Raw genomic sequence first — 13759 nt, forward strand, 5'->3', positions numbered from 1 at the left:
GCTTAGGGACATGGTTTAGTGGACATGGTGGTGTTGGGTTGACGGTTGGACTTGATCTTAGAGGTCTTTTGCAACCTTAATGATTCTATGATTCTATGATTCTATGTAATACATATTAATAAAAATATGTATTTTTATATATATTATGATTCTGTTTTTATGTTTTTTAAGAAACAAATATACTTTGGCAAAAAAGATTACACTGTGAAATCTAACATTTGTAGCTGGCTAATATTCAAAGCCAGTGAAATCAGAAATACAAGTAATTTCATAAACAGTGGAACCTGTGAGGCCAGGTATCCTTTGGACTTGTGTCTTCCAACCTCTTTCTTCCATACTGCAGTAAACCCAGCTTCCCCAGGCTCCCTATGACACCAAGGCCAGGCAAAAGGTAATATGTGCAGTGACTAGGCTCAAGCTATATATATGCTGACAAACTTGTCAGCAGTCTATGCTGACTGCCCTGTTGACTGATGCTAAATGAACCCTAGAAAAGCTGAGAAATGTCTCTTTTCTTTGTGGGTAGGAGGAGAGGGAAGAGAGGTGTCCTAATTTAGGTTAAGCCACTTTTCTATAAAAATCATAAATGCTTAATTATCTTTAAGACTTCTACACTTTTTAAAAATTCCATTGAAATTTGACCATTCCTAAGCCACTGCAATGACAGAATCGCACAGCGTGACTGGTATTTTTCCCTTCCGTGCTCTGTCCTGGACACGGATTTGTGCCCAATGTATCTGTGCCTTTCCTCACTCATCTAGAAAAGATCAGACATATCTAAATATTTCTCACATGAGGACATCTCTCATAGATGCTTCAAACTCCTGTCTGGGAATTACTCCCAGTAGTCCAAGCCCTTTGTGGAGCTTTCTAATATGCAGAAATGCCACTGGGACAGATTTCAGCAAAGTTTCAGAGCTCCTTTCAAGGCTGCATATGCCATCTCATGGCCATATACAGTATTTACAAAATGTTCTTTCTGTAACAGCAATTATACAAGCCATCTAGCAAATACTTTACAAGATCTTTCCAAACTTTGAATTACCATGCTTGAATGACTTCTCAGGATCTCTTCTGTTTTTGCCTTCTGCCTTAGCTTATTGTTTGAGAAACTCTGTTCTGGGACATTCACATAGGCTTAGAGAGAAGAAAAGAAGAAAGTTACAGAGAAGAAAAGCTTTTTTTTTTTTCTGTCAGACTGATGCAAAGATTAAAGCAAGCACCAAGTACCTTTTATTTAACTTAAAAAAAAAATCCCTTAAAAATGTAAACAAATTTAAGCAGCATGAAAATATAGCCATGAATTATGATAAGGAACGGTAGGCAGGGAAAGCAAAGAATAATGAATAAGAAAATAGTTTATAGTGTCATTATTCCAACAGAATGAGAGATATGGACAAGAAAATCAGATTGCTAGTTCTGTGGAACAGAGCCCATCTTCCCGTGTGCTTATATAGCATTTAACACCACAAAAAGGAATTTCAGTGGGGCCTCTGCAAACTAGCATGATATAAACAATAATAAAGCAAAACAGGACAATAGATACCATATTTGAAAATACAGTCTTGCCACCCAAAAATCTGATCTCTTCTCAGAGCAAAAAGAGAAAGGCAGGTGTGCAGAAGGTTGGAAAGCAGAAAAGGAGAGCAATGGGGACTAGAGAAGAGTTGCGCTGAATTAATTTTCCTACTTTCTATTCTTTTCCTTCATAATTCAGAATGAAAACTTCTTTACCTGAAATATCTCCATCCTTGGATATATTCAAAAGCTGTCTGGACATGGTCCTGCGGAGCCTGCTGTAAGTGACCCTGCTTGATCAGGTGGGTTGGGCAAGGTGACCTCCAGAGGCACCTTCCACCCTCAACCATTCTGTGAGTCTGTGAAAATACTTCTTTTATTCATAATTTCTTACTCAGCATGAAACAATATATTCCATCTGTCTGGCTATTTTACAGTCTGGAGATGGAAGGGGTCACTGGGGCAGGATTGACAGTTTCTAGGGTTATGACTAGTCTGACAACTAGGATCCATGCCAGAGGGACCCTACATTTAGGGCTAGGTATCTGGAGATACCAGAGACAAATGGACTAGAATTAAATTCAGGATTAAGGACAAAGGAGGCAGTGATTTAGAGTTAGGACAAGGCTTGCAAGCCAGGACCTGGGATGCTATATTACTAGAACTGAGACTGAAAGAACTGAAAACTCATGCTATGCTTTGTGCTAGCACTCGTAGGAAGAACAAAATAATAGCAAAAAAATATTGTGTTCAAACAAATACAAATAAAAATTACAGAATAAATGGCTGAAGAAACCACTGAGCCAATCTGTTCCACAGGCAGTAAATACAGGTGCTGCAGCTGTTACTGTGAAGACTTCCAAACTAGTCCTGCATCAGTCCCCGCAAACTCTAGTGGGGGGCACTGATGAGAATTGATGAGTGAGAAGAGACAATTTGCAAGAAAAAGAGAAAGGGCAAAGAAAGGACAAGAAGATGATGAGCACTAATCATGCCTTTGCCACAGATGGCATAAAGATGTGAAGAATGAAGCAGAGGTAACACGAAGAAATATAATGAGAACAGAGGAAGAAAACAGAAGAAAGATGAATAGGAAAATGATGGAAGGAGGGAGGAAAAGAGAGCAGCACTTTTCTGCCTGCTCTTTTCTGTGCTATCCTTTACCAAACAGCAGCATTCTTCTGTCCACAATGTAGCATACCGTATGCACTTCCAGGCCCTGGAAACTATCCTCCAGAATTTGTAGCAGCTGCTTTTCCTCAACTGGCAATTCAGGGTTGCATACGTAAGAGAGAGATTCCATCTTTTCTTATTAAGGAACTACAAAGAGAAGAAATAGGGAAAGACTCCAGGTTTTCATTTTTGCTGTTGCTGTTGCAAAGGCAGGCAAAAGACAGGAATAGACATTCTGACCATATAAAGTTTATATATTGCACAATATTTACTAAGGATAACAGACTATAATTAACGCAAATTCCATAATACTGATGTTCACAGTAATCATGAGATCATGTGCAAGATTTCTTTTTTTTCCCTGCTTCTTTATAGTCAGTAAGAGTAGTCTCCATGTTCTGTATTACATTTAAAAAAAAAATAAATCAATTTATTTGCCTCTGGAACCACAAGTCTTGTCTTTGCTGAAGATCCCTAGCAGGCGGGTAGCAATAGCATGGGAAGAAAGAGAATAGTACAATAAATGTTGACAGCAGATCCAGAACCCCATACAAACACTACAAAACTGTTGATAACTTATTTTCTTCTTGAAATTGTTTTTCATAAAGATGTCATTTCTGGTGATTTACAACACTGCAGTTTGAGTGTCAGCAGGTTAGTGTGAAGATTTCATTAATTATTGCTGGACTTCTCTGCCAAAATAAGCATCAGACCATGAGGTTTCAATTCAAGAACAGTGTTGGGCTGATAGTTGCTTCTCAGGGAAGATGCATAAATTGCCTATCACCAACTGAAATGGGCTCTAATACATGTGAATGGAGCTGATCTGGCTTATCCATGCTAGGAGCTAATACAATGAGATAGTTTTTCATACAACCCGGAGGATGTCCTACCAGTATAATACATTGGGGAGCTTCCTGATAAGTTTTGTTCTCTACAGGTAATATGAAAAGAGCTCCTAAAATCATTAGCTGTGCCAGTCTGACTTCCCCATGGGCCAAAAAAAGTGCTGGAAGTGGGTAGCTGAATTGTCTGATACAGATTACTACCTCAAATAATTTCAGGTAAAGCTATAAGTGAGCGTCATTTTGTGTTTCCAACTTTATGTGAAGAGTAGCAAGGGGTGAACAAATCCGTATTGGAATGGACTAGAAGCTCAATAGTGGTGTTTCAGCTATGGGGGAAAATAACTGTTAGCTAAAGGCTTATAGGAAAAAAATTGAAAGTGGTACGATCCACAAGATCATCTCTGTCCAGCTCTGTTTCTTGTGGCTACGCTGTTTCTGGGTCAAACCATACCCCACCCCCCCAAACCCTCAAGCAATCAAAAAACCCCTATAAAAAAACCCCACAAAACATGCTGAGCCATATTATGCCATTAACTGAAATACTGCATCTCAGAATGGGCACGCTTTGAATCCCAGGGAATGTGTTTTGATCTTAGCAGCTAAAATGTCCTGAGCTCAGAGAGCACCTCCTGTCCCTCAGGGAGACAAGATTTTGCTTTCAAGATTGAAAAGGTCTTCCAGCTCCCTCCAAGCTCTCAGCTCTGCTTTCTACACACGGAAATCACACATAAATTTATATGTATAAAATAAACTTTCACATACATATAAACACAGTAAATGCACATAGAAAGATGAAAAGCACTGTATTAACTGTACTAAAATCATAACAATACAGTCACACATATCAAGCCAGCGAACTGCTCAGTATGCAAAGAAAGAAATGGATTCAATGGGGGTTCTGTCTCAGCTACAAGCACGCAACTGGGTGTCCTAAGACCATTGCTCCACTGGTGACAACGGTTCTACAAGCTGCTTTGGGCAGATGTGTCCCAGTGCTTATGACAAAGATCATGGCTGCATCACAAGTCTCAACCTGATTCTTGGAAGGCAGTGAAGTAAATGAGTACAATCACACCAATTTCGAAGTTGAGACTTGCCCAGAAAAACTTGGGACTTACCTGCATGGATACAAATCCACCTTGACACTGTCCTGACATATGCATATGCTCTCCTGTGATACAGATGAAATACAGATGCATATACATCTGGGTGGGATATGTTTTGTTTCTGCATTGTTCATCTACTGCTGCTTTCCACTTTCAGAAATATGGCCACTCATAATAATATTTACTCTGTTTTCACAATCATATTAGGAACAGATGAGGTAAGACCCAGATTCTAACAGCAAAAGTCTGAACCGATTCTCATGCCTAGTATTTTCTACCAAGCTATGGACCTCTGAAGTCCAAAAGCCAGTCATAGAAATACCAAGCATAGGGACTTTGGGGAACTTCGAGCCACCTCTATCTGGGTAAAACTTAATAATCCTGAATTATTTGATGCCTTGCAAAATGTTTCTGGTCTTATAATCACAAAGTTAACTTTGTTCACAGGCCAATGCTACACTAAATAGCTCTTAAAACTTAAGAACTTACTCTGCTATACTGAAAACTTCTTTTTACAGAAATATTTGAAATGTCTCCTTAAATTTCAGCCTCAGAATTTGATTGTGCACTCTAAAGATGCGATTTATTTTAATTCCCATGATACTGTATGCTCTGAAGTCCCAGACTGTCCCAGTCCCAGTACAGAATCGTGATTTAATTATATATCAACAAGAAATAAACCTGTGTGCAGAAATGCACAGAGGAGAGCACTAAGTTAATAATATTTTCTTCTTGTTTTGCACTGAATTTTTCAGTGCTATCTACATGATTTTCTTCTGTTTCCTATTCAGAAGAAAGAATCACAAGCAATACCTCTAGCCTGTTTCATTTCATTATAACTTTGTTCTCTCAAGTGGAGACAAATAAATTTACCTTATTTTATTCAAATTCAAACTTTATTCAAAGTTAAGCATCAAACATCAATACCTAATCATATCTGATTCATTGTGTTCCTTTTCTCTATTTGCACTGTCATATTTAAAATCTGTTTAAATCCTTCTTCACTATGCAAATGAGCAGTTCCACTATACTAAGCACAATCATGCATAAAGCAAGCATGGTTTGCAAGAACCTACAACAGTTTCTACAGTCAAACTTGAGACAGAGGAGACAGTCCACTGGCCAGCCAGGAACCTGGGGGCAGAAGCTCACCTATGCCCTGTGGTACACAAGTCAAATCACTTCAAAAATATGTGGCCATTTTCTCTGTGTCTGACTAGGAAGACAATAAACTCCCATACTTCCATCTGGTACTGTAAGATTCCTTAAAGATTATGGGGTAACCAGACACCTTAGAAAGAGAATCAACCTAGAAATGCAGTAGGTTCTCCAGTTTTTCAATAAATGGAAAGTTTTCTTAAAAAAGAAGAAGATATAACAGTCAAAATCTTTACTGCAACTAATAAAATTATTGCTCTTTCTCAGAAAGATTCTGTGCTAAGATTACTCATCTAAAAAACTTCAGTTTGGCTTTCATCCCTACAAGAGTCATTTATTAATTTCTCCTTGCCAAAACAGAAAAATCCTCAGCTTGAGAAAGTGGCATTAAAAGTAAGCAGAATGCTATTTATAAACAACCTCAAATGGAACCTGTAAATACAGAACTACCTGCAGCTCTAACAAACATCCCTGAACACAAAAAGAAGGCATACCTGAGGTGGACAAGCTTGGAGTACTCAAGCAGAAAACAGTCCTTGAAGTACTGCCAGTCTAAATTTGAATCTCCCCTCAACTGAGCGTCAAGGTTATTCATACAAAGATTATGTAAGCAACTTCTAATGCTTCTTTACAAGTAAAGCTGTGTAGGAACTTAGAATAATCATTATCACTGTTGTTAAAAAGCAATTGGGTAGCTTGGTTATTCTTTTATCTTTTTTAAAATCAAGGGCTTCATAAATAGGTAATAAAAAAATAAAGGCAACAAAAAAAATCAGTCTTTGTGAGCTCAAAGCTTCAGCCTAGTACACCACCAAGAGAAGGAGAGGGGAGAGAGTGTTTCCTTTCTTGTCAGCTATCTGCAAGTGGCATCTGTGGAGCACTGATGCTTCAAAATACTCCAGATCCTTGTACTAAATTTGTTTTGTTAAAAATTATTAACTTGGAATCATAAGAAACAGGTTCTAGTTTGAAGTATCTTTAAAAGTTTACCGTGGATTATTTGACAAAGCTTCTTCAAAGTGAATGTTTCCCACTGTTTCCAACTCCATCAACAAGAATTGTACTACCAAACTAAAACTTTTCTTCATTTCCACTTGGAAATCTTTTTAAATTCTGGCTGGAACAACGTAACAGGACAAATTAAAATAATTCTGATTTTTTTTTCAGCAACAAATTTAGATGAATGATTACAGAGAGATTTTTGTTTTTTAAAAAATCTGAAAGACTACAACTGTGGATATACTGATCCTAATACATGGATATACTGGTCCTATACTGATCTGTAACACCAAGCTTCATCCACTTCACCTCAGCGTTGTTCTGTAATCATGAACTTAAGAAAATCACCTCCTCAAGTAAGAGAAGGTCTTGGTTTGCTATTTAGTATTCATAATGATGTCAGTTCAAATTGCAGAACTAATGAAACCGTGCTGGACTTGGGTGCAGTGTGAGGCACTGGCGTGAAATCAGTGGCAAGTAACAGCAGCAAATTTCACAGTATGTTTAAATTCTCCCACATCTCCATCAGTTGTTCCATCCTTGAGATGATCGACAGTCTTTCCCTCTCTTTATTAACAAGCTTTAGTATAGTAGTATACTAAAGTATAGTATACTTCAGTATACTATTCCCACTCAAATGCAAAATCGAAACAGTTTGATTCTTTTGGGGCCCGATGCACTACAGACTCTTTGTACTACACTTGTAGATAGGAACAGTGTTCATTGGTCTTAGAAAAACAAAGCAAGAACTGGCCGGATGATTGGTATGCCTTAGCTGTCCTGCAGAACATTAGAGAGAGCACAGACAGCTTTCTACTCGTCAGAAGAGAGCCATCCAATTCTCCCTTCATAAAAAATCTGTAGAATGAGCTTCAGACCCATGCTGGTATCCAACACTAGGTCTATGGCATCACTGATATCCTCCACATGTCTTATTATGAAGGCTTCTCTGTGTGTAGACTTTGTGCTGGCCATTGACTTTAGAGTGAATTTGACTCATGAAGTCCTAAGCTAGACTCAAGAATGACAACAAAAAGAAGCCATTAAAATCACACTGGAATTACAGGGGGCAGAAACCCCAACAAACAGAAACAAAAAAACCATAGCACTTTGCTGGATCTCTACTATTTAAGGGCCCAGAAAACAGTCCAAGCACTGGTCCAATACAACTACTCATCCCAGCTATTTTTTTCAATCCTTTTTCTATTTACTGAGATCACCAGTAATGGGAATGGCAGCATCTGTCTCCAAGAGGCTGGCTTGGATCCAATAATTCAGACCACATAAGAGCTGCCACTTAAATGATATTTGCAATACACATAGTTTGGACCTTATAAAAACCAAATGTGAGACAGGCTTCAAGTCCTGTCATTAATCTCCTAACCCCCAGCCACCATCATACCCAATTATTAATGTCTGAAAATACCAGAATACTGTTCTTGTACAATTCACTAAACATACTCATTCAGTTTTCTGTTCCGGAATGTTATTCTTTCCTCCAGTGCATTTATTTCTTGTAAGAATGCCTTTTCAAGACATGTCTTTTCTGTACTTCATTATCATGAACTGCATTTTCAGTTTCCAGATTCTTACTCCTTAGAGATTTATTACTTGATGTTTTACCCAACATTTGCAGCTTGGCCAATTCACGTTCCGGCTGATAAAAAGACCCCATTAGCATTCAGAAGCAAGAGGCTATGTTAAAGTATGGAAGGAAAATTATCTTATTTATGTTTCCTCAAAAGATAAGCCTTCTAGATGTGTACTAAAAATCATACCTGAAAACATCAAAACAGAAAATTATTTTATAAATTCAAACTCTTGATTGTCAATAGAAAAAGCTGAATTACTTGGCCAAAGGGACAGCTTTGCTCTGAGCAACTGCACATACTCTTCTGTTGTATACTGGCTCATATCCCAGTCTTATTCATATCAATTAGACCACTGTTGCACCCAGGCAGGACCGATCCCTCAATGTGATTTCATTATGATGCAAGTCTCAGCAATAAAAGAGAGTTAGAGGGTACAGTTAAAAAGGAAGTGCAGCTTTTCTTCAGACACCTAAGGGCAGGGATCATTTCTCTCTCCATGTTTGATTACTGTGTGGCATAGTAATTACTCTCTGCTTTGTGGAAGCAAAACTTTTTTTGCGTTCTTTTTTAAGAGGTAAATCTTTAGGATCAATCAAGCCACTATACAGCTGAGATTAGGTAAAGCAAAAGAATAAACTACTCATTCCTTTTGAATAACAACCAAAGATTTGGCTCCCAAGTATAAAACTTCCAAAAATCTCTTCTTAAAGAAAGCAACTTAGCTCACTCTGCCTACACACCCCAATGAGACTATTATTTAAAATATTCATATATGCACTAACTATAGGCACTTCTGACAAAGAGATGAGGTGACTGAAGCGCATGTCTGCGTCCTAGATACTACCTGATCTACATATGGCAAGCAAAGGAGGAAGATATGACCATAAAGGCATGAGCCTGCAGTGGCAGAGTCCTTGCTCTGTGCACCCTTGATCAAAAGAATCTGTTCACTCTTGATCAAAGTACTTTTAAGGGGACCTATTTACCTAATCAGCAATATTTTTTCGGTTATATTTGTATAGACATTATATATGTATAGACATATGTGCAAAGGGCTCACTCAAAGTGCATTAAAGACCTACTAGGAATGTTTACAAACTGCTGTACAGAAAAACTGTGACACAGGTCTTTTCATTTTAGAACAATTGCAGTTGCACTGATGCAACTACAGTCTGACTCTGATCCATTATGTTGCTTATACTGTTCTTAAAGGAAAGGGAACAGACTAATCAGATGGAAATCAGAAAAAAACCCGAAAACCAAACCAGTAACTTGAGAGCTCGGTGAGAAAGAGCTTCCTAATCTGCAAAACACAGACCTTTCAGAAATGTTTAAAGTATCAGCTAGAATAGACAATAACCATGATAATCTGGGAACTCGGCAGGAAGGTCCTTTGCAAACACCTGTACTGGATGAATAAAAGAAGCAACTTGAAACTCAGTTTACCACATTAGGTGAGTATCTTATCTAGTCCACTGTTCTGGACTGGATCTCTGAGGCTTCCTTCTTGGTGCAGTTCCATTTAAGAGCCCCTTGGTCAAAGCACTTACCTAAGGCTTGAGACACCAGGTTCAAATAATTATCATCCCGGCAGAATTGAAACTGGGTATGGATCCCCTGCAACACATTAAGTGTCCTAGAATCTTGGCTGTTGATTATTCTGAAGAATAATTAACACAAACAATGGCATCATACATGTAATATATTGTTTTCCATTTCCACTCAAAGTGCAGGGATAGCATTCTGAAGATCTTTTTATTACACATAAAGATAAACCAAGAAAAATTAATGGATTCTCTAGTATCTGTTTAGAAATGCAGGCATGATTTACATTTCCATTTATAACCAAACAGGCTTGATTTAGATTTAAACTAAAAGCCCTTTATACGAAAGGCAGCGAAAAAGAGAAATAAATATATGCACAAATCCCACTGATACCTATTTTCTGTCTTCTTTGACACGGCTACAGCAATGGAAAGGAGTTTGGAGTAAACAAAGATGAGCCCTAGGGAGTTTTGACACAGACGTTGGGATGATCAGGGCTGTATATATTGGATATGACTCTGAACCATGCAAGTTGGTAAGAAATTTTTATCAGAATGAGAGAAAGATTAAACCATGTACATAAATCCTCGGTAATAATCAGAACGCTCATGCTAGAAATGCCAGACTGATATCACCTTCCTATTTTTTCTACTAAGTTTCCAGTGAGGTTGACCTCTTGCAAATTCTGCAGAGTATGTAAGCCCTGTGAATGTTTTAAACCGTACAGTTTTAATCTAATATAGCACTGCAAATGCTGAAGAGCCTGTAGGCTAAGAGGCAGATCACTCAAATGTAAAAACAAATTTGACTGGAGTCTAAACAATGTTAGCCTCTGTTGTAAACTATAGTTTTCTTTTGACATGGAAAGAGAGAATGCATTTTGCCGAAAGGGAATTGGCTTGGAAAGCCTTTGTAAATGATACTGCAATGAAAATAAACGTAGTCCCCCAGCCTTAGTTTCACAGCTGTGCATGAGAAACCTAACAGATCATGCCCCATGTCATGAATACTCATTAGCTTTTGGCTGCAGCCCATGTCTTGGCCTCAGGATATCATGAGAACTAAATCACTAATGTCAATCATTTGTCTCCATGATGACACTGCAGTTCTTTGCAGTGAGATGCCACTAGTGTTTGTAGTGTCCTTGCTAATAAATAATCATTTTTGGACACACTTGGACTGCCTTTACACTTGTACTTCTTCAGCTGTAATTTCTCGGTCTTCCCTTTCCTTCCCTATCATCATGCCCAGCTTCGATTTCTCTCTCCTCTTTTCTACAGCTTTGAAGGTCACAGTGATCTGGTCTCATTCAACCGTATCAGCATCTCCTTCTGCTCTAACTACTTTTATCTTGGTATCAGTATCTCCCTCTGCCTTTTTTTCCTGTACTCTCCCAAGGGAAAATGGACTGAGCTGCAGCAATTCCATCTCTCTGTTGGGGCATGAAGAGTCAGGTAATTCAGAAAGCTACGTGGTCTTTTGCTAGAAATGGACATTTACACATTTCTTCTCACTTTACAAGCCAAACTGCTAATCACAGAACTCTCGCTGGTTCTGGACTAGCCTCCAACTCAAAGGTTAGCATGAAGAGTACTAATTTTGGGGGGAGAGGGGAGAAACCAATTTTTCATAGGAGCTAATTTGATATATGACAGCATGAGAAAAAGCCAGGATGAAACTTCTCCTGAACAGGAATTAATCTCTCCAAGTTATAAAAAAATAAAAAATCCAAACATTAAATTAAAAATTAAATGGCAAGCCTTTTACATAATACTAAACTGCAGACAAAAAATCTGCAGTTATAAAAAACCTAAAAAAATCTTTTCCTCAGCAAGAATCTCAGAGGTCTTTGAAAATAAGTTATTTAGTTAAATATGCATATGCAGAAAACCTTGACACTTGACAGCCAATCAGTTCCAAATAATGTTTCAGCCTTCATTCTTATAAATTGAAGTTTAAAATTGTCCTTTCTGTTGTTCAGTAATTCTAAAAGTTAGCCCTACTTATTAGACACATCTATATACCATACTATTAAAATACCATACATTAGACAAATTTGAAGAAAAGCAATCATAACAAGGACACCAGACTCACCTCTATATTCTTGATCAGGTTATTATTCAACCAAAGGACATTCAGCTTTGTTAGGACTAGCAGATTTTCAATCCTGGAAATTTCATTGCATTAAAGATAAAGCTTTTGCAAATTTACCCGGTTTTGTAGACCATCTATTTTCTACAATAGAAGAAGAGGTATTACTTTTCAGCACTGAACAACAAAATGTCACTCTTTTTTGTAAAGATGCCATTAACTTGCACAGAAGATTGTTAGTTAGTTTGAAATAATTTGAGACCACACCCTCTGTGCAGAATTCTGCCGATTTAAAAAGCTTTTCAATTAAGCCAAAAAAGAAACAGTAGTAGCAGCTACAATGGTTCATAATAAATGATTATGTGTTTCTAAATACAGTATTATTTTCATTAAAATGTCTTCATTCTAACTGGTTTCCTGGAAAACGTTTCAATGTAATTATTCTAGTTTTAAAAAGTATTGTTTCTAATGAGAGAGAAAAAAATCCAACAATAGGTTCTAAATTACAAAACCCTGTAATATGTAACAGGTGTAATTTGATCCATATCAAAAATGGGATTTTTGGATACTTAAGTAAAGAAGTGCCAGATCCTGATTCCTTTGAATAGTGCCTTCTTCCTTGAACAGACAAAAGAAGTGTTTGTGAAAGAGTATGATTATCATTGCAAGGGACTGGAAATTGGCTAAAGTTGGCTAGAAGGAAAACTCATAGTTAACTTACCACTAAACAGCATTCAGCAATCCACAGCTCTTTGAGCAACAGGCAGTACTCTGGGTCTAAAATCTTTTGAATACCTTGTCCAATGAGAATGAGAGTAGTTATACTTGGGAAATATTTCATGCCTACAATTCTGGGATAACCTGAGGAAAACATCTCCAGTGCTGTTGTTTTTATCCCTCTTGATCAACGTTCTCATAAGACAATCCATTACACGTGTACTGGAAATGAAATGCAACTATTATTCTCTTTATGTCCATGCTGTAAAAAATACATTATACAGTAGAATGTCTTACTGCCATTACAGTCAATTAGAGATAGCTACTTAACATCAGTTGTGTCTTTTAAAACTTCCTCTGCAGTAAAATGCATTTACAATTTTGGCCATGTTCAGCATATAGCGGTTAAGTAGCTTTCTTCTGCTCCCAAAGCACTTTTGCAAAGTATTACACGCGTGCTTCATATCACACCTCAGAACGCACCTTCAATTTAAAACAAAATAATTTTCAATTATGCTAATTTTAATTAAAATTAAAAACTGGAAACCCACAACTTTATCTATAAGCTAGTATACGTATGTGTATACATATACCCACATACATATACATACATATATATGTATGAGGGTAGATGGTGCGCTTTATCAGTCTTATAGTTTTCCACTTCTGGAGTGGTTGTATCAAGTAAATATAATAATAAAAGCTTTTGGCCAGGAAAAAATAAGAAGTTTACATGGAATTTCATTAAGGGTGAGATTCAGTTTGAGATTAAGACAGAAAGCAATAGGTATCCACACGTGTGCCTCTTGCCTAAGCTCTCATGCTAGTCAAGAGATTTAACCAATATAGCCAAAGGATCCTGGAAAGCCATTCAGATGACCAGACAGGAGGTGTTTGTATTACACTAAATTGACTTATTCTATAGGCTCCCTTGGCTATATTGGCTAAGGATGGGATTCAGGATATCCGTTGCAATTTGAGAGACCTTAAAGTATCCTGTAGCAGCTGTCCA

General features: G+C 37.5%; 1 protein-coding gene across 1 annotated transcript in view; it reads right to left on the reverse strand.

Annotated features, from left to right (window-relative positions):
* The window catches only part of LOC103903117 (leucine-rich repeat-containing protein 9-like), a 35446-nt gene extending 22489 nt beyond the window's left edge, over window positions 1–12957 (reverse strand). Inside the window, 4 exon segments of the mRNA XM_009284291.1 lie at window positions 9945–10054; window positions 10575–10642; window positions 12034–12174; window positions 12752–12957. Coding sequence (XP_009282566.1) covers window positions 9945–10054; window positions 10575–10642; window positions 12034–12174; window positions 12752–12904 — 472 coding nt within the window. The 5' untranslated portion in view covers window positions 12905–12957.
* Between the last annotated feature and the right edge of the window lie 802 nt (window positions 12958–13759).

The sequence above is a fragment of the Aptenodytes forsteri genome, unplaced genomic scaffold, assembly GCF_000699145.1.
Source record: "Aptenodytes forsteri isolate BGI_AS27 unplaced genomic scaffold, ASM69914v1 Scaffold410, whole genome shotgun sequence".
NCBI lineage: Eukaryota > Metazoa > Chordata > Aves > Sphenisciformes > Spheniscidae > Aptenodytes > Aptenodytes forsteri.